The 22,700-nt window shown below is 40.6% G+C and overlaps 1 protein-coding gene across 2 annotated transcripts in view; it reads left to right on the plus strand.

Moving 5' to 3' along the window:
- The window catches only part of LOC137256606 (DNA mismatch repair protein Mlh1-like), a 222,554-nt gene that overhangs the window by 164,960 nt on the left and 34,894 nt on the right, over window positions 1-22,700 (plus strand). For both annotated transcript variants that reach the window (XM_067794487.1, XM_067794486.1), the window contains exons 12-14: window positions 8,129-8,195; window positions 9,206-9,413; window positions 10,295-10,416. In XM_067794487.1, coding sequence (XP_067650588.1) covers window positions 8,129-8,195; window positions 9,206-9,413; window positions 10,295-10,416 — 397 coding nt within the window. The remainder of the gene's footprint in view (window positions 1-8,128; window positions 8,196-9,205; window positions 9,414-10,294; window positions 10,417-22,700) is intronic.

A 22,700-nucleotide genomic window follows, 5' to 3' on the forward strand; every position in this document is an offset into this window, starting at 1 on the left:
ACCAATATCGATGAGTAATTTCTTCAAATTAGATGGGGTAATAGTACTTGGTGTCAATTTTCCTAGTGCCAGGATGTTTAACTGTAAGTGTAAATGTTGTAGATAAAACATTGTTTTCTGTATAACTTCACGAATTTCTCCAACGACCAACGAACATCCCAAATACACTATTACATAATGTTCAAACTTTAACATTCTATCTTCTAATGTTCTGGTGATATTCAGGAATTTCATGTCCACTTGGTGTAAATCATCTGCTAGTTCATTGATCATATGTCTATTTTCTGAAATTTCAACCCTGGAAGTGTTCAGTATAGAGAGGCTTTCTTCCACAACATGCGTTAGAGCTTTCTGATTCCTAAACAAAATTTCCACATTCTTATGTATTGCTTCCAGGTCTTCCTCGGATACTGTGCCAAACAGAAAACTCAGGGCTTTTCCTACAAAGGGCAGTACCGATCGTTTAGATCTGCCTTTACTTAATGTTTGAAGGTCTTCAAACATTTCCCTTAGCTTCACTTGTGTAGCTCTCAGTGATGAAATATCACTGCTTAACCCGCTGAACAGCACAAAAATATCCTTCTTAGTTGGGCTGTAATTGCGACTGACTATGCTATTTGTGACTGATGCAACTCCCTCTATATCTGCTTCTAACTTGTCAATAAGCCGTTCATAAGGTTTCAAGTCTATAACAAATGTTACCAGCCAATGTGACCTCATTATGGAAATATCCTTCACCTTACGGAACACTACATTTTCACGTATTAATAATGAATTAACAATGGTTAACCCTAAGAGGAAGAAGATTACCGTGGTTGTCATTCTCCTGTGAACAGAGACAACAACTCATAACCTGTCATCTATATATATATTTCTACATCTCATCCTAGGATGACTCACTACAAAAGGCTTACAATCGCCTCTAGTAATCGTCTTGTCTGTGCGTTGTGTTCTTTTTTTACCAACTGCTTCTGGGTCTCGTCTGTTACTGTCAATGGTATTGACCTCCATCAACTCAGTATCTGAGTCCATTAGTATGTCACTACTTTCATTGTCACTACGGACGGGATCAAGTTTTGTGGGTCCAGCAAATCTTACCTTCTTGTGTGTGATTTCAGAGTTACTTTCTGAATGTGCATCGTGCAACCGACTTCTCATACGCCTAGATAATTCCATGAGGGGGATATCGTCTTCCTCTGAAGAGTCATCCCTTTCCTTCCTGTATCTCCTAGCTATTCTATCGAGAGGGGTGTCACTGTCATCATCACTGTCTGATTCACTACTCTCTGGGGGTACTACCAAGGTTGCCTTTCTACGGGCTCTACTGTTTTCTGGTTGGGGAATTTCCCATTCATCAATTTTGGCTGACCTTAAATTTCCTGCATGGGCCTTGACAATCGATCCATCTAACTGACTTCTGATTACAAAAGTAAGAGGGGACTTTTGTTCAACCACTCGATAATATGGAACCCACTTACTTTGAAGTTTGCTTTGCCGTTGGTTACGCTGGTAGTAGACGGGGTCACCTACTTTAATTTCTACTGGCTTGGCACCCTTGTCTGCATAATGTTTCTGCCTACGCTTTGATCTCTTCAAGTGTCTATGCACTAATATGAAAGCTTTGTGCTGCTGTTGCAAGGCTATCTTGTGTTGTTCATCGCCTGCATATTTTCGTCTGGGTTTCAGAAGGTTATCTATGGGTAACACAACATCTCTGTTGTAGAGTAGGAAGAAAGGGGAAAATTTGGAAGATTCATTTACATTAAAACGAACTGCAGCCAAGGCTTGGTTCAAATATAAGTCCCATGTAGTGAGGTCATCTCTCAACTTCTTGGAGAGTACATCATGAAGGGTTCTGTGAAACCTTTCTACCCTAGCATTACCCTGGGGCCGGTAATAAGAGGTAGTGACGTGATCAATGTTTAATGCCTTCAATGTTTCTCTCATTACTCTATTCACATTTTCAGTGCCATTATCTGTGACAATTTGTAATGGGCAGCCAAATCGGGGAAAAATTTCTTCAAGTAAAAGATGTACTACGTTTTCTGCACTTTTGTCAGGTACGGCGAAAGCCTCTGGCCATCCACTATAATGGTCCACAAAACTGATAATATATTTGTTTCCCGACAGAGACCTGGGATAAGGTCCTGATAAGTCTAATCCTATTTTCGCAAACGGGTATGGGGGAATGTCTGTTTCCTGAATGGGTGTCTTGTGTTTTCTCATTACTCTCTCCTGACAGGAGACACACTGATTGATGTATGCATAGAGATGCTTGTACATCTTGGGCCAGTAATATTTTTGCTTGATGGAGTCATAAGTTTTGTCAATACCCATGTGACCATTGTCGTCATGGTACTGCTGTACAACTAACTTTTGAAGATGTGTTGGTATCCACAGTCGCATGATTGGGTCGTCATCAGGGTCAGATATAAAGTATACTACGTCGTCCATGATGATCATTCGATTTTGCTCTACCTTGCCACCCCGTCCTGTTTGAATAGCTCTTTTTGCCTCCATAATTCCGACATCTTTCGCCTGTTCAGTTGCCATGTCATATCCCGACATTCCTGCTTTGGACTTAACAGGGGGTTCCTGTTGTTCGATATCGCAACTAGCGTATGTCTTTGGAGCAAACCTATTCGAATTCAGTGCATTGATCTGAAATGTGTTCTCACTGATTTCAATTTCACCTTTCTGACCCTGATCAGCCTCGTATGTCATAGCTTGTACGGGTGCTTTGTCCTCCGGTAGCCTAGACAATAAATCAGCACATGTATTCTCAGTCCCCGCAATATATTCTATCTTGCAGTTGTAGCCACTAATTCCAATCGCCCACATTTGAATCTTTCTGTTCTGCATTGGCGATTCCAATAGATACTTGAGGGGTTTATGGTCAGTTCTAATGACAAATTCCGCATTGTGCAAGTAGTGGTCTAGCTTCTGTAACGCAAAGTGTATAGCATAAGCTTCCTTTTCTATTGTAGACCACTTAGCCTGAGAGTCACTTAGTTTCTGTGATAAAAAGTAGATTGGCTTCTCATTGGGAATGCCTGGGAGGAAACATGAATCTCCCTCACAAGCCTGAGTAAGACACGCTCCAACACAAGTGTCACTAGCATCTGTGTATAACACATATGGTTTGTTAGTGTCAGGATATGCTAACAATGGGACAACAGTCAGGCTGTCTTTTAAGAAGTCAAATGCTTCTTGACACGCTATCGACCATTTGAACTTGGCATACTTCTTTGTCAGTGATATTATAGGTTCAGCTACTTTTGAGAAGTTCGGTATGAACCTCCTGTAATAACTACACATTCCCATAAAGCTCCTGACCTCTCTTACCGAGGAAGGTTGGGACATCGACCTTATGGCCTCCACCTTTCTCATGTCTGGTTTCACTCCGTCCTTATTGACAACGAAACCCAGATATTTCGTCTCCTCCTTCATAAAGCTACACTTACTCAGCTTTAACTTGAGACTGTGTTCTCGTAGTTTGTTAAGCACTATGCCAATGTGTTCTATATGCTCATCCTTGCTTGATGAGAATATCAGAATATCGTCCAGATACGCTATAGCAAAAGCCTCACAACCCTGGAGCACTATATTCATGAGTTCCATGAAGATAGAAGGTGCATTGCTCAAACCAAATGGCATAACTGAGAACTCAAAAAGACCCCTGTGGCAGGTGAAAGCCGTCTTTTCACGGTCATTTTCGTCCATTAACACCTGCCAATAGCCTGATTTTAAATCCAGCGAACTGAAGTATGTTGCATTGCCTAATAACGCCAAAATATCGTCAATGATCGGCAGAGGATGAGATATCTGTTTAGTGATACGGTTCAGTTCTCTAAAATCGGTACAGAAGCGTTTAGTTCCGTCAGACTTGTCTACTACTACAATGGGGAAGCTCCATGGTGATCGAGACCGTTTAATAATCCCTGCCGCTAGCATGTCATCTATTGCTTTGTCCACTATCTTTCTTTTGTTCAGAGGGGTCCTGTAAGGTTTTAATTTAATTGGGGCATGGTTGCCAGTGTCTAATGTCATCTTAACTGTGTCTGTGTGACTCAAGTCCATATCAGTCCGTGCAAACAAGTCCTGGTTCCGCTTGAGTAATCCTATAACAACTTCCTTGTGTTCTCTTGGTACATCAACCTCTGTTTCAACTATCTCATTAATCTGTTCTGTCACTTTGGGGTTCAGCTCGTCTGTTATTTCTTTCAGATCTACAGTATTTGTTTCAGGTACGGCTTCTATCCGTCCTATGATACATCCCTTCCTTAATCGGAAAGTTTTATTAGTGCTATTCACTATCATCACAGGTATTTCTCCCTTCCTATTTAATTTGCCTACAGAATTCCCTAGCATTAAACCTGGTTCCGAGTTGATATAGTCTTCACTTTTCCCTTGGATTTCATATGAAGTATTTGTATCAAAGTATGTTTTTTTCTTAGTACGGGCTTTGACCACATTAATTGTCTGGGGCTTGATGACTGACCTAGTTGTGAGTCTGATTACTGATGCTATTTGTATATCCTCCTCTAAGGGAACATAAGCTTCACCTACTTTTAACCTCCCTAGGTCAAAATACAGTCGTACTCCGTTGTCTGTCAACCACTCACGACCTAGAATCACATTGCGATTGATGCCTCGTACAACATAAAACTTATGTTCCATAGTTTGTCTCCCTATCTTGAACGGTACCTTTATACATCCTTCCACTGTCAACGGATTGCCATCCACTGACTGCAAAGAAATACTTTCAGATATTGTTGTTGGGGTTCCCCGTAAGGCTTCCTTTACCCTGGGGTGAATCAATGATACCTCAGCCCCCGAATCCACTAGTGCCCTATACCTACGTTTTCCTATGGTTATTACACACGAGTTTGGATTCCCTGCCAAATTAATAGTAAAGGTGTTTCCTTTTGTAGTCCCCGCCTGTACCTCACCAGGAGGAGACATACTTAGTTTAAAGGCCTACGATCTCTCCGTCCCGCGTTTATGTCCTGTCTCCTAATTGAGCACTGTGCCTTGAAATGTCCCGGGCGGTTACAATACCAGCATAGCCTGTTATCCTGCGTTTTGTTTTCAGAGGTAATTGCATTAATGGTTCCCCGTTTACATTCTTTCGCCCTGTGTCCTGGAATGCCACATTTGAAACATTTTTTTGGCGTCCTGTAATGGTCTACTTCCATAGGTTCAGGTGTAGCCCTGCCTATTCTATCAACCCTTTCATGTGTCCCCAACCTCAAATCAAATCTCTTTCTTAAGTTTTGTTCCTTCATTGCTATCGTTACAGCTTCCGCAAAAGTATTCGGGTTATCCCTCATGATTTTCATTTTCAAGTAATTGTGTCTTAGACCTTCTACAAAGAATCCTATCAATTGGCGTTCTACCGCAGTGTTACTGTTTGGTCCTTGATTTACATACGCTTCTTCTGCCAAGGCTAATAGCCTCTCGGCAAACACTTGTACACTTTCATCCGGGTGTTGCCTCAATTTTTGTAGTAACGCGAATGCGTACTGGGGGTCTGTAACTTCTGCGAAACGTGACGCCAGTTCTTTCTTTACTACTGCCCATGTACTGCCTGGGTTATCTTGGATATACCTCTGTAGGAAATCGCTCACTGGACCTCGACTACTTTGAAAAGCCACTAATCGGATTCTATCATCGGGAATGCCGGCCAAACTGACATACTTATCCAGAGATTTTATCCACTCCTTAAACTTTCTAGGGTCGCCTTCATATGGCTGTACATATTGGGACAGGCTTTGAGACGTTATAGCTTGAGCTAATTGCCCTACCTGTGACTCCACCGTCACTGACAATGGCCTCATCCCAGCCATTATGGTTTCCGGGAGATTTCCCAGCTGGACAGCGATATGCCCAAACAGAGTTTCAATATTTTCTGCCATTTTTGTTATAATCCCTTGAATTTCCTATACACTAACCTTCAATTTACCTAGCTACTTGTTTCTTCAAATGATACTGACTTACTTCCTCAGTAATACCTTATCTACTGTGTCGAATGCCTAACAATTACCAACAACAAGCCCACAGTCAGAAATGGTACCCGAGGAGAGATATGGTATCAGAGAGAAACCAAAAGTCACCTACCTAGTACTTGATCTTGCCTGGATCCGGGTCACGGCACCAAAAAAAGAAGAGGGAGTCCCTTACGTGTAACACAACACGCTTCGTCAATCCAGGCTAATTTTATTGTAAGGAGAAAGTACAGGTTTAAACGGGCGATGGTTCTGGCTCTGGCTCTGACCCTCAGTCTCGCTCGGGACCTTTTCTGCTGCGGGCTGCTGGAGATGGTTGTTGGTTGTGTCTCGGTCGTCTGCCTGACGCTGTCTGCCGCCTCTCCGCCTCTCTTCGAAAAACCTTCGTTTTTATGGGCAGAAGTGTGCGTCCTATTTTGAGCCCCCCTGACCCAATTCGTGACTCTATCATCACGTTTTTTTGTCAGGTATGTCATACCGACATCTTTAAGCTGTTTGTCACAACTGGTCGTCGACACTTGGCCTATAGCCTCAGGCTGACGTATCTGGTCGTGATCCTTCACCTACTATTCTAGGCAGTTTAACTGACACAGTGCCCCACATGAACTACTTCTTTATACCGATGGTCATCTATCAAGACTGTCCATCGTCAGCAAAAATATACACGCACCTGTCAGCTTCAGTAACCAGTCCAAGCATACGTGACTCTCTTCAGGTAGCTTGACCCTCGTTACAGTTTTCACCACATAGCTGTGTTACACATGTTGACACTAACATGGTCAGCTGTATTACAGTCGTGCGTGCGAGCGTGCGTGCGTGCGTGCGTGCGTGCGTGCGTGCGTGCGTGCGTGCGTGCGTGCGTGCGTGCGTGCAAGAGAGAGAGCTGACTAGACTTGCACAACCCATTTCAGTGAGGGATGTACAAATGTTCTAGTCTCACTATTCTCAAATGTGCGTCCAGTGTATGCACAAATTGTGAGAAGAGACACAAAAATCAGTGCATATAGAGGGCGCACATTATTATTCTCTGTACCCACAACACATCTTTAACTTTGATAAGGTTTATACTTACTTATACATGGGATGTGTATATAAATACATCCATGTATATTAAGGTAGAGGTCTAATTTTCTACCTGGTTGAGAATCAAGAACATCAGGGTTAGAACTAATCTTCAGAAACACATGCTTTTCGTAAGAGGCAAGGGATCGGGTCATCAGGCTCACCGACACGTCATGTCCCAATTGCGTAGATAGATGTTCATGTTTTCGATCATTTAGCCATATAGCTGGAATTTTGTGGTGTAAACTTCTACTCACTCACCCTAGTCAAAGCAGAAATGCTTATGAGTGACACTTAGACTGTGTGTATGCCAATTATGCAAGTATAAGTATGTAGTTTCATTAGGATATTTTGAAAATCTCTGAGGTGTTCACTCTTGTTGTTTGTTTAGGATCCTCCTAGTTAGATTTTCTGGCTGGCTGGCTGGCTGACTGCACAGTGGGATTCAGAAAACATGACACCTTCCATGTCACCCCGCCCAGCATTATCTACCATAATTAGATCTGTTGACATTGTACGACAGATGATATACATGCAAAGATACATTTTACAATGGCTTCAGTAAATACTGGATTGTGATTGGTTAATCCAAGTAATTCAGAGATATGTAATCATGTTATATATGTACTCATGTGATTTACCAATACTGTATGTATATTTCTTTAATTAGAATAACGCAGGTATGGTAGAGTGGAGATAAATATACTGGTGGAAAATCACAGGTATATAGCGACATTATAATAGCTCTAAATTTTTTATTTAAAACCTGATGCTAAACATTTGGTTTTATATCAAATTTTGAGCTATTAAAGTTTGGTTTTACTGCTCAGATTTTCCAGCACAGTATCTCCTAATTCATGTATATGTACCTATAAATCATTATTCTGTTTTGACATTGCTGATGTATTTGAGAAGTTTCTATTTTGCTTATATGTCACCAAAGGGATGTCACTTTGAATGATGTCATGGCAGTTTCAAACCAAAGAAAAATACCCTTTGGACTTCAGTCAAAGTGGCATGTTCTTTGGTACTACAGTAAGGACGCCTCTTTTCTTCAGGCCTTGTTACCAGGAGCCCCTGTTTCTCTGGAGGAAGACAGTAGCGGCAAGTCGGATCTCACTACAGGTAACATGACAAGACTCACAGCACTGAGTATTGGAGTATACTCTAGTCTCCTGATAAGTGTCACAACAGTGGACTAACTGGCGACTGATGGTGGGAGCATGGGGGATAGCTGGCGTGTGTCTGGCAATACTTTGGTCACTGTTTTAACAAGTTGTTAGGGAAGAGGTACAGGGATCTAGTCTTCTATCAAATCTCTATTTAGGAGATTCCACATACCAGTGATTATGACAGAGAATCCTCCATTTGAAAATCTCACATAAGTTGGGTAATTTTTCCCTGCTAAATTATATGATCTGTTGATTTCTTTATAACACTTCATTAAAACACTCTTCTAAGATGACTAACAATAAAAATGGGAATTAAAATGTTTCTTCACAGTGTTTGGTTTACTGATCCTTGAGAAACAGCATGGTGAGAAGGATAGACGTCTTAGACAAGAAGTAGAGAAATTGAAAACAAGATCTTACCTGTAATAAGTTTATTTGAAGACTTGTATATGAATAAAGTGATGGAAAAGGGAAAGAGTGACATCATTACATCCTGAAAGATACGCACGCGACAATTTACTTCATATTCTGTGCTGCGCAAGGTTCACCTTTCTTGGTGACATTTTGTGTCAACTTTAATGTCATTAGAATAAATCATGAACAAAAAATAACTTTAAAAATGTATTGGATTTTTTTTCACATCTGAGGAAGATGAAAGTAGCCTAAAAAAATATTGACCAATCAGCAATTAGCTCAAAACTTACCAAAACAATGTCTCCTAGGTGATTTCACTTGTCTTCTTCAAGTGATGTCTCCTCTGGAAACCAGTATTGGATGAGAAAAGCACTTGCATAAGCATAAGTATTTAGTATGTCAAGAGAAGGTATGAACATTTATCAGTTGATACCTCATACAGATTTCAGGTTTAAAATCTGTCGATATCAGCCTTGTGCACACTGATTTTTATTCATTGTTCCCCACACCAACTTAAGTGAAGGATATGTACCACTGAATTCATTCCAGGGGATGGAGGGAAGGTATATGCACATCACCTTGTCCGAACAGACAGCAAGGAACAGAAGCTTGATGCCTTCTTGAACAGACCATCCACCAATCAGAAGGAAGCAACAGTCACTTCAACCAATCTGAATGCACCATCAGCTAGTGGTAGCAAACAGCCATCACCATCCACTAGTATCGATAATATCATGGAAGTTAATGATGAAGACAGGTAGAGGATTAACATCATTTGCTCTGAGAAAAATCACATACATGAGGAAGAAGTGTTTCTGAACTAACAGTGTCTTAATTAATGTATTGGTTTCTTGATTAGTAAGGGCATTTGTAATGTGCTGAATTCTGCAGCATGGAAGGACATGCTCAAAGCGCTCTAAGGTTAGTAGTCACATGACTTATCCCACTGGATACCCATTTTCTGCAAGGCGAACAGAGGCAATATTGAACAAACTCACTTGCCTAAGGTGAGACCACATGTATCACACGTGCTTCAAAATCGTTTTGGGACATGACTAAGTCCTAGAAACTTTCAGCAGTCTCGCTGCCAATTAAGGTCACCCATCCTAGCACTGTCCACACGCAACTTTGCTTTACTTGACCTGATTGAGCTATATTCTCAGGGCCACAGACAACCACTTATTTATTTGTCACTAGTGTTTATATGTCTACAGAAACAATCATTAAAATGATAATGATTAAGTTTTTTTTATATATCTATGCCTGTCGAATGTTTCATTTTTGTTTGAAGACTGGTTGGAAATGACTTGTTTACATGCCAATCAAAATCAATATTGCACTGTGATTTTGTCAACTTTTGTTAAATTTGTAAGTGTCCAGGAAATCACAATGGAAGTTCTTCTGGAAGTATTTTCTGTGATCTTCTGAATAGGTGCAATAGATATGATACTTTCCAGCTTTGATGTTATGACTGGTTCTGTCAGTGAGGTTGAACATGGTTCACTTACCATGTTCAAATTCCTGGACTGTGTCAACCTCATGGATACAGTGGGGTAGTACTATTGCTGGAACAATTCAGATTCAAAGAGCTGTCTACTTTAATTTCGATTTACAATAAGAAATATTTGTTTTATCTAGTGACGGGGAAGCAGTAAAATCTCAACCAAGCACATCAAGCAGTGAAGCACAACACCGTCGAGAAATAAAACTGACCAGTGTCCTTGAGCTGCGCCAAGATGTCCTTGACAAGTGTCATGCAGGTAATTACTAAAAAAAATGTAATCCCAGATATGACATGTTACAAGTAATTACCACTCCATAAGTTCATGACCAGATGGTACCCAACCCAGGTGTAATTTGTTTGTTTTGAAGAATGTTCCTGAGGTTATGTGTAAATTTGACAGCTGCTATGAAACACACTTCTCAAATAGTGTATTGTCTATAATATCCTGTTCTTGTTACATTGATTGGTCATTCATTGATCAAAGTCACGCTCAGAAACTCAGATTGTTCACCACTGAGCTCTGAAATTTTATACATATGATCCTATTGGATTACATTAAATTCAGAACCTATTTCTTGTTGCCACTGAACAAATATCTGAGGACATCGCCCCCACAGGTCATATAAATATGACCTTTAGCAAATTGTCATGTATGTGAACAAAAAACAATCAAAAAGCAGCTTTCTCATGCTATACCTTTCCTCTTGGTTCAAACTGGCAAGTTCCCTTCCAGGATATTCTTTGCAAATATTCGAACAGATCTTGATTCCAGACTTGAAACCTGAACATCAGAGCATTCTTGAATGTCAGCTAGATGGCCAAGATTGTATGACAGTACAGTCCTCTCTGTTGAGAGATTCAGTATGTGGTATATAGATTATCATTTTAGTGTGTTAAACTGTCATTCAGAACACTCTTTTAAATATGATTTGATACTATATTGACTGATCTGTTTTGATACATCATGGGATGGATTCAGATGAAGGTTTTGCTTTATCAAGAACTAAGACTTGATTTGAATGAAATTGCATCCCCTTTAGGAAAGGCTTAATGGGAGAAGCTCCTGATTGACCTACGTTATTGTTAATGTCAGAGGAAAGTCATTTGTGTATCATTTACCCTTTTCACTAAAATGCCTTAGTCTTGAAATAATTTTAGTGACATGAATTTAATTTGAATCATATCATTCACCCAACAGCCAAGTCCTTCAAATAAATGGGACCAGTGAAAAACACCCATGTGTTGCATATATAGAGCAGTGCATGGAGGGACAAGAAACTCTCCACCAAATATTATGACAAGAAAAATATTTGACTTTCCAATGGTTAAAATTTCTTCATTCAACATTCCAACAGTTCCAGTCTTTGGTGTTTACATTTTACAACTTTTGAGGTGGAAGGTCCCCATTTGGTTCTTTTGTTCATGTTAATGATTTACTAGTCATCGCCTGTATGTGTTTGTATGATGGGTGCCACCAGGGGGCAGGACGTGTTCACCTTGTCACAAACACTTGGTAGGTTCTGACAGGTTCATAAACACTGGCTCATGATATTATCAAAATTGTCTGCTGTTTTCAATAGGTGTAGAAAGGCATTTGTTACTTTTATTGACTCTTGGTGGAGCAGGACCTTGGCCTTTAGCCTTGACAAAAGTTTTTGAGGGTTAAGAGGGTATAAGTTCTAAAGCATGCATGCAGGAAACGCTGTCAGCAGATCCTTTGTGAGATTACTTTGGTTCCCTTTACATGATGTCTCATCTGTCAGACGTCACAGTAGGGAGTAAGTAATAAGGTCAACATCAATATCTGAGTGGAATTGTCACAAACAGGAATTAGTGGACATGGTAGAGAGCATGGGGGTCCATTCACTCTCATCAGCTCAATGCATAATACCAGCTCAATTCTTTTGTCTTTACTGTCGGCCACTGGCCCATGATTATAAAGAGGGTTACTCATGAGGTGTAGGATTTGTTTACTTGTACAATACATGTACATCAACAATGTCTGTATAACATCAACACTTGACACAAGTACATCTCATTTTACCTGTGTACCTTGTACATGTACAGTACTTTCACAGATACTTTTGCTTCTGATTTCACAGAATTATTCACATTCCCGTAGATAATGGTATTTATTTTCAACATGTCACAGTATATTTCAAAATTACACACAAATGGGATTTTGAATAGTTAATGGAAGCTTGTTTTCAAATGTTCAAGTATGAAAGAATGAAGGCTGAAGAAATATCATGAAGTAATAATTCACACAAAATTCATTATTAATTCTAACAGTACAAGCAATGCATGAGCATTGAGATGTTAGGAAAATATAGATATAGAATACTAGTATTGATATTACAGTATTGATATTAACCAGTACAAGCAATACATTAGCATTCAGATATACTACTTAAAAAAAAAAGAAACCCATAGATGAAAATTGTTGTCAATTTATACACTTAAGGTTCAGTAGTGCAGGGCAGTAATGAAGAAAACATGAATGAACATTAACGGTGCAATGCTGTAAGAAAGTGTATGTCAAAAATTACAAGTGTTCCAAGGTCAAGGTCACAGAGTAGTCCGTATCTTGCGTGGCCATTAGCATCAATGGTTACTTGGCATTGGTGTCCCATAGACTGGATTCCAGATGAAGTGCCTGGGAATGAGTTGGAACTCTTCCCTCAAGGCCACAAACTGAACAGGTAACATCTGTGGCTGAGGGGCCAATTCGTCCCACAAATGTTCAATAGGGTTAAGATCCGGTGATCATGTGGGCCACTAAAGAACCTGAATGGTAATCTGGGCCAGGAAATCCCTGGTTTTGTCTTTCTGTATGCGGCCAAGCGTTATCATGCTGAAAAATGATGTTCTGGCAGTTCATCAAATTGAACGGGACCTGAATAAGATCTGTCCACTTCCTGTACTCAATTTGAAGCAAGTGTTCATTAGACTTTGATATACACATGCTCTTCCTTCAGGAAGTTGCAGCATGTAACGTGACTCATCACTTAAGATAACAGATATCCACCTTTGGAATGGCCATGGGTGATGTTGGCGACACCACTGTCTGTGTTGTTGCCAATGTTGACGTGTAAGGACAGGTCCTTGCAAAGGTCTTCTGGAATGAATACCAGCCTCATGTAAACGGTTCCTAACAGTCTGATCAGAAATTGTTATGAGTCCTGGCACTACCGATGTTGTGGAGGATGCTGTGGTGAACCTGTTCTGCAAATGTTGAAGCCAAATAAGCCTGTCCTGAGTGGTCACACAGGGTCAACCTGACCTGGGATGATCACCTGTTGACCCCTGCTGCTGGTAGCGATGCCAAAGTCTTGCTATGGTACTCTGTGACACATTCATTTGCCTTGCAGTCGCACACTGAGACTCCCCAGCCTCCAAATGACCAATCGCATTGTTGTGTTGAGCCAGAGTAAGTCAACTGTTGCAAGAGCATTGAAACCCCCCGACTTTCATTGGAAATGATGCTTGGAATGTGCACGCAAAAGGATACACATGAATTTCTTCTTGTTCACAGTTTATTGCATTTTTTTAGGAAAACAGATTTTAGTGCATTTTGACGAGTTGTCCTCAATGACAATGGATTCAAACTCGGAAATGTTTGCAGACAGCGTTCACCATAGATATACGGATTGCATGGACACCAATGATTCAAATTCAAAAAGTTACGTGGAAAAATACTACCAATGCATTTCTTTTTTTGAGTAGTTTATTAGGAAAATTTAAATATAGATTTTTCATCATATATCAGTAATAACTTAGAGAAAGACTCAAGACAAAAATAGTATAAATCATCTCACATACTGTTGAAAAAGGTATAACTTACGATTACACAATTTCACTGTTGTTCCAGATAAATCCTAGCCTGGGGTATTCAGAACTACACAGTTAGACAAACCGTTCAATGAGACAAGAGTTTTGTGTAGACAGTTTAATAAACTGCTTTGATGAGGTACACGTCATGGCATTAAGCAACCACCAATGGAGGGTCATTAAGGCATGGCCCTGAGGAAGCACATCTATCCAAGCATTATTGAAATACCATAAGCATCCAAGCATACAGTTGTAGAAAAACTTGGTTAAATGGTCTCATAAGTACAGGGCATGGGGGTGCATGAAGGAATATTTCATCATTACATACCACATATAGAATAACTGTGTATTAGTTGGTCTTGAAGCACATTGTTTCATTTGCCTCTGTTACGGGACAACTTTCCAACCAGGGTGACTGTTCATCGTAGCACTAGGTACATTGGGTAAGCCATGTGGTTGGCGCTAGATATGTTGGGTATTCTCTGATTGGCGGAGACGTCCATGACTTGTAGGTGAACTTTGACCTGTGTTGGAGGTGGTTCTAGAGTGCTAATGCTAAATAAGTGACCTAGCTTTCCGTATTCAGTTGTCTAGCTTTGGTCAACTGAGTAACATCAGGTAAAATCGCCCATCAGAGGTCCTGTTTCAGGGTCATTCCTTCCCCGTTTAACAGTGGAATAATAAATCTTAGACTAGGCAATGTACTGTTATTTTTTTTTATCCCCCCGGCATGTAATGCGGGGGGATATAGTCGACGCCTCATCCATCCGTCCGTCCGTAATCATTTTGTTTCCGGAGCATAACTCAATATTTTTAGACCAAACCTTATAGATATAGTAATCTCAGCCTCTGGTTGTGCCTTTAGCTTTTTACAGATTTTTGGCATTTATATTTTTTTTGTTTTTCCATGGAACATTTTGGTGTTAGTCTTATGGTGGGGTGGGGTTTGTTTCCGGAGCAGAACTCCAAAACCGTTCAATATCAGCAAAACTTGGTAGATATATCAGTCCGAAGCTGAAGTGGTGCCTTTTGCCATGTACAGGTTTATGTGATTTTTTATTTTTTTGGTTTCCATGGAAACGTTTTGGACATAGTCTCAAAATGGAGGGATGGGCTTTGTTTCCAGAGCAGAACTCAAAAACCATTCAATATGTTTCTGCAAAACTTGGTAGATATATCAATCTGAACCTATAGTGGTGCCATTTGGTATTTGTAGGTTCTTGTGATTTATTATTCTCTTGGTTTCCATGGAAATGTTTCAGACATTTTTTTTCGTTTCCAGAGCAGAACTCAAAAGCAGACCCCAAAGTGGTGCCTTTTGGTTTTTAAAGGTTTTTGTGATGTATTTTATTTTCTTGGTTTCCATGGAAACATTTCAGACTTAGTCTCAAAATGGAGGGGTGGGCTTCGTTCCCAGAGCACAACTCGAAGACCATTTCATATCTTTCAACAGTTTTTGGCAGATATATGAGACAGATCTTGAAATTGTGACTTTGCTGGTTACAGATATATGGCAGTTATAATTTCCATGAATTCCATGGGAACAATTCAAACTTAGTTTAAAAAAGCAATCAGTAACTCTCAGATTATTTGTCCTTTCAAACTCTTTGCTGAGATAATTCCCCCAAGCAGACCAACATGCCAGTTAGATAAAGAATTTCACCGGAACCCTCACTTGGACTCAAGACCCTTATCATAATAGGAAACCCTGAGATATGATCAATGGACAGGTCTTCACACAAATAGCCAGAATGGGAGAGTAGACGAAATGTGAAACTTTGATGCCCTGTTCCCAGACTTGCCCAGTTTTAGGACCATATCTCAGAACATATTTACATTTGTAACCTCTTGTGAGCATAACATTCAAAAACTTCACATAGCTTTTATAAATACTGGTGGATTATATAACAACTGCTGTCACCATGCATACCGTGATTTGGTCAGGATGACATGACATGTCGAAAACTGTTTTGCGCACAGCTAGAGTCATAGATTCAGTTGTATTCATGTTATCACAGGGTATGAAAGTATCTATTGTGAAGATCACACAGATTTACATTACACAACCTCAAGGCCAGAGATTGATGACGACAACATGGTCATTATACGGACTCAGATGTGATTGTACAGGTGATAACTGAAAGTGTTTCCAAATTGAAGACTTTGCTGTGAAGTTTGGAACTTTAGAAAGGGCATCTGCATTGATGTCTGTCATTTTGTTTTTTTATCCATACAGTGAGGGCAGATACCAATCAATTTTTATTATTCATGTGGTTAAATGTCACACAGATGCAATTGTATGACCAGTACACATTCTCAGAACTATTAATGTACATTTATATAAAAAAAATACGAATGTTATTAGTAGTTTTGAGAGCATCGCAAAAATTATTGGTGAAATCAACCAGTTTGTCAAAAGTGTACCACCATATATTGTATTGTCAAGTTCAAATTGCAATATACCGGTTAACTGGTATTATCACCCACCACAACCGGGAATGCAGTTGCACTATTTAGCTCATATATCAAAAGATCCGTAGTTGTTGCACATTTTTATGGAATATCTCATACCTTTCTCGCAACATGCCATCTCATTTACAGAAACACATTCTCAGTATGCCTCTCCTCAAGTGAGCTTCACATGGCAAGCTAAAGTTTGACAACTGACTATCAACACCAATTTCAGAATTGTCAAACTTTCCTCACCAACTTTCCCATCAAACTTTTGGTGTTGTGTTTGACATGTGAAAACCCAAGTTTGACAATTTTAAAATTTTTAACATGTTTTGTCTTATGAAGGCTATGTTTGAGACTTTGAGAAGGCGTTTGACTCCATATCCTCGTCGTCTATGGACAACCCTTGTCCTTTGGCCAATTCAGTCAAAATGTAAGGAAATATAATGCATATTGCAATGATGTGAAAGCTGAAGCTGTACTTCCATCAAAAATCATTTGTTGTCTTGGTCTAGCAATATTTGACAGTAGTGTGACCATCTGCCACCTGATGTATATTCTGTGCAGAAATACCAGGTAATATCATCTACTCCAACAGGGACTTCAAACGTTTCCTGCTGGATTGTGATGATTGTCTTCGCTGACAGTATAGAACTACTGCCTTATGCCAGGCAGTCCTCCTTTGTATTGTGTATCATTTGTCTTGATTGCAATACCTGTTTTCAGGACTTCGAGTGAACTAATGCATCTGGAGCCTCTGGCTTGGTTCCAAGAGAAGTTGCTGAGGTAATAATGATGTGACAGTATGATGGAATCCATAGTATAGAATTCTCTGAATTAAATTTTGCAGAAATCTGAAGTATGAACTTTATTTGAGCTAAGGCAGGATATTAATATTAATTAATGGACTGATGAAGCCTGTAGGTAGGCTGGCAGTCACTGAGTCCATTTTGTTATCAAAACCCAGTTATATAGTGATATTACTTCCTGATTTCCCAGTCACTTTCCTTGTTGCTCTATGTGACAGATTTTCTTTGGAGTGACAAAAGATCTAAAATACATAGGAGGAAAGTTTGTCAGTCTGGAAACAAACTAGATAGGAGGAAAGTTTGTCAGTCTGGAAACAAAGAGAGGAGGAAAGTTTGTCAGTCTGGAAACAAAATAGATAGGAGGAATGTTTGTCAGTCTGGAAACAAAGTAAATAGGAGGAAAGTTTGTCAGTCTGGAAACAAAGTAAATAGGAGGAAAGTTTGACAGTCCGGAAACAAAGTAGATAGGAGTCAGCCTGGAAATAAAGTAGACAGGAGGAAAGTTTGTCAGTCTGGAAACAAAGATAGGAGGAAAGTTTGTCAGTCTGGAAACAATTTAGATAGGAGGAAAGTTTGACAGTCTGGAAACAAAGTAGATAGGAGTCAGCCTGGAAACAAAGTGGATAGGAGGAACGTTTGTAAGTCTGGAAAGAAAGATAGGAGGAAAGTTTGACAGTCTGGAAACAAAGTAGATAGGAGTCAGTCTGGAAACAAAGTAGATAGGAGGAAAGTTTGTCAGTCTGGAAACAAAGTAGATAGGAGTCAGCCTGGAAACAAAGTAGATAGGAGGAAAGCTTGTCAGTCTAGAAACAAAGTAGATAGGAGTCAGCCTGGAAACAAAGTAGATAGGAGGAAAGCTTGTCAGTCTGGAAACAAAGTATACCAAGTTGTGTTAGTTACAACCGAGAGGTAGTTGCTTTGACCGGTTTTAATCAGTTGTCGAAGAATTTCAGGTTACATCCTGACATATGGCAGGTACCCAACAACCCATGACGTCATCAACATTGACATACGAAAGGGGAGGTTAGTCCTGAAATGAGGTGTCCTGGAACACCGATGCGGTTAACATTACGTCCCCCTTTTCTTTGATAACTTTGATGAAGGGAAAAGGTATTGGCCATATTTAAAAGTCTCTTTGGCACACACAAGTCTTGAAACTAACCTTTGATGCAACACAAATTCCAACCTGAAAGTCACAACTTTAGTATGCACTGAGGTGCTTAAAATTAAATATCATCGTTAAGCTCAACATGAAATAAAATGCAAATTTAAAAGTCACGAGTTCAGCTTTTTGAGTGGCACTACACATCTGCCGGATCTGATCTTCAGTGGTGAACAGGGCGATGTTGACAGCTGCTGTGATTTCACTGAAGCATCGGAGCTTGTTGTTATGCAGGCGGATCTGGAAGTCCTGGCATGGATGCCAACTGCTGTCGATTTCTCCAATATGACCTGCTTCTGGTCTGCTTTGAGCTGGTCTTTTAACCTCTGCTTGCTGACGTCTGGTAGTTTTGGGTTGAGTAGCTCTGGAAGTACTGGAACTGTTGTTTGTAGGCGCTGTCCCAGAAGAGGTTCTGCGGGGTGTAACCGTTCTGTTGGGGCATCGTCCGGTAGGATAACAGGGCTAGATAGGGATCCTTTTCCTTCTTAGCAGAAGTGTGACAGTCTTCACCGCTCTTTCTGCTTCTCCATTGCTTTGAGCAAAGATAGGACTGCTTGTTACATGAGTGAATCCGTACCCCCTTGAGAATTCATCGAAGTAATTGCTCAAGAACTGTGGTCCATTGTTGAACATGACTATCTCTGGAATACCATGTCTGGCGAAAATAGACTTCAGGTGCTTCACTACATCCAAGCTTGTAGTCTGAGATAGTTTGGTTATCTCTGTGTATCTTGAGTAGTAATCAGTAAGTAGTCTGTGTTCTGTAGATGGAAGATGTCCATTGCAATCTTTTGCCAAGGGCGATCTGGTAGACATGACGGCAAGAGTGGTTCAGGATGATTTACTCTTTCCTTGATGCAGCCCATGCATTTTCCTACCAACACATGTAGTTGCTGAGAAAGTCCAGACCACCAGACTGATTGTTTTGCCTGTTTTCGGCACTTGACTATGCCTTGATGTCCCTTGTGTAACTGGTCTAACATATCGAGACGCATCGACATGGGGATGACTAATCTGTTGCCCCTGAGAAGGAATCCATTTTCGACAGTCAATTCATGTCTGAAGGGGTAGAACAGTATGATAGCTCCAGGCAGTTTTCTCTGGTCAGGCCATTCTTGTTGACAGAGTCTCATCAACTCTTTGCAAACTTCATCCTGTTGGAGTTCACTGCGCAGCTCATCGAGACACTTTTCTGATGCTGGAGTCATTTGGGTAATTTGTTTCACATATGCAACAACTTCATGACTGATCTCCTGCTCTGACTTCAAGGCTGTTGACTTAAGAGGTGCACAAGAGAGTGTATCAGTGACAACTAGGGGTTTTCTGGGTACGTAGTTGACAGAGTAGCGATATCTCATCAACTTCATTCAGAACCACTGTACTCTTGGTGGCAACAAGTCAAGATCCTTGGATCCCAGCAATGCTACCAATGGTTTATGGTTAGTCTCGATGATGAAGTCCAGCCCAATCAGGTAGGTTGAGAACTTTTGACATGCCCATGTTGTAGCTAGAGCTTCCTTTTCCACTTGGGCATATCTCTGTTCCGTCGCTATCAGTGATCTTGATGCGTAGGCATCTGGTCTCCAGTCTTTGTCAGGTCCCAGACCATATGATGTAGCATCAGCGGATACCTAGGTGGCTTTTGATGCATCGTAGTGAGCTAAGACTTTCGTTGAACTTATCTCTTCCTTGATCTGTCAGAGTGCTTCCTGTTGTGGTTTATCCCAACACCATGCAGAATCGGCTGAGTAGATCTCTTATTGGCTTGGACTTTTCTGCTGTTTTTCGTGAGAATTTTCCAAGGAAGTGGACCATTCCAAAGAAACGACGAACTTCTACAATAGAAGATAGCTCTTGCAGGTCGTTAATAGCTTTGACTTTTTCAGGGTCAGCTCTGATACCTGATTTGTTGATGATGAACCCCAGGAACTTAATCTGAATTTGAGCAAATTCACATTTGTCAAAGTTTATAGTCACTCAGCCTGCACTCTATCCAATACAGCTTTCAGTCAAGTGATGTGCTCCTCTATCGTTTTGCCTGCAATCAGGATGTCACCCATCTGACACATCACTCCTGGAATTCCATCTAGGATTTGGGTCATCTATCTTTGAAATACTTCAGGGGCTGACAAGATACCAAATGTCAGTCTGTTTTAGCAATACAGCCCAAGCGGTGTGATGAAAGTGGTGAGAAGGTCTGATTCTTTGGCTAGAGGGACTTGATACAATCCTGAGTTGGCATCCAGTTTAGTGAAGTACTTGGCACCCGCCAGTTGTCCCAAAGTCTCATCTATTGCTGGTGGAGGATGATTTTCATGGAGTACATTCTCATTTAATTTTGTCAGGTCCACGCAAATTCGCACTTTGTTACCTGGCTTGGGTATGGCCACCATGCTTGCACACCACTCTGTTGGTTTTGATATTGGGGAGATGAGCCCCAAGTCCTCCATTCTCGTCAATTCTTCCTTGACTTGTTGCATCAGGGGAAGTGCTATTCGTCTTGGTGTGCGACAGTGCAAAAGGTTTCGCGTCAGACTTTAGTTCAATGTTGTATTCCTGTTTAGTATTTCCCATTCCTGTGAATAGTTTAGGATAGGAAATTTTGAATTCCTCTTTCTCTTCCACACATACAGCGTCTATCCTGGCCTCCTTAGTGCTCAGATCCAGTGACTCAATCGCTGGTCGACCTAACAACGGGACATGCACTTCCAAGTTTTTGACTACATAGACCCTCTGCCGAGTCTGTCTGTCCTCCAACCGAAGATCCGCATCGAATCACCCACAGACTTTCATTCTGTATTCACCGACTTCTGTTTGTTTTCTGTCTGAGTCTTGGAGAGGAACTTGAGATGCCAATTTCCTGTAACATCTGCTCCACAGTTGATCTTGAACTGTACTGGACATCCAGATACTTGTATATTTACAAGCCATGGTTTACCTGAATCTAGTGATAGTGTTTATCACTGAGTCAACTGGTTCGCTGACGACAGATCCCAGAAATTCTCGATCTTCTCGAGATTCCATAACCTCATGAGCTGTTGCATTCTGACAAACTTTAGCCCAGTGACCTTTCTTGTGACATGTGTTACATTTAGTCTCTTTAGCTGGACATTTTGCATTCAAATGACTTGCCTCTTCACATCTGTGGCAAAGTTGAGTTTAAGGTTTACGCAGCTAGTACGTAGAGTGATGTGATGAATGAATCTACTGGGAAAATCGCCCACTTCCTGCTTTCTACTGTTAAATTTTGCTCTCTCGAATATCACATTTCTTTTGAGTGAGTGAGTGAATGATTGAATTTAGTTTTATGCTGCACTCAGCAATATTCCAGCTATATGGCGGCAGTCTGTAAGTAATTGAGTCTGGACCAGACAATCCAGTGATCAACAACATGAGTATTGATCTGCGCAATTGGGAACCGATGACGTGTCAACCAAGTCTTTGAACTTGACCACCCAATCCCGTTAGTTGCCTCTTACGACAAGCTGAGTCACCTTTTATGGCAAACATGGGTTGCTGAAGACCTCTTCTACCCCAGGAACTTTACAGGTCCATTTCTTTTGACCACAAAGAACGACTGAAATTTCTCTACTAATTTGCTGTAATCTGTAGAGTTTCTTTCAGACACGTTGAACGATGAGAGGATGTCTTCTGATTCTTAACCCGTTGAGGAAATCAGAGTGCTTATTTGATATTCGTGACTCTCGTCACATAGTTTAGAGGATTGTTATGATACGGGTCTTGGTCCCAAGTGAGGGAACCAGTGAAATCCCTTATCTAACTTGCATGCTGGTTTGCTTGGGGGAATTAAGTCAGCAAAGAGTCCGAAGTCCCAAGAAGCTAATTACAATTTTATTTACAAGAGATAGAATAACAAGGGTGGCCACCGAGAGTCGGTACAACCCTCTGGGCTGAGGGCTAGAGCTGACCTGTTTTGGGAATCTAAACCCTACTGATGGGCAAATGGAAGTGGAGACTATTGAACTAAAACTGAAACAATATCAAGATTAGGATTTGCTGACTGATACAGAAAAGGGTGTAACCTACAATAGCCAATGAAATACAAAATAAACAAAACGGGGTGTGTCCTACCAGAACAACTTCAATGACCAGACAGGGGTAGTACTTAATCTTTTAATCCTATTCTAAGTGGCATTAATCTTGTTGGTACATTGCTTACATTGGCTTGATTGCTTACTCTGGGCTGGATCTTTAACGGCCCTTAAGTGGTGTTTGCATAATGTTATTTTACTGTAAGTGATGGCATGTTTACCTCATCAAAGC

This window comes from Haliotis asinina, chromosome 11 (assembly GCF_037392515.1).
Source record: "Haliotis asinina isolate JCU_RB_2024 chromosome 11, JCU_Hal_asi_v2, whole genome shotgun sequence".
Classification (NCBI taxonomy): Eukaryota; Metazoa; Mollusca; class Gastropoda; order Lepetellida; family Haliotidae; genus Haliotis; species Haliotis asinina.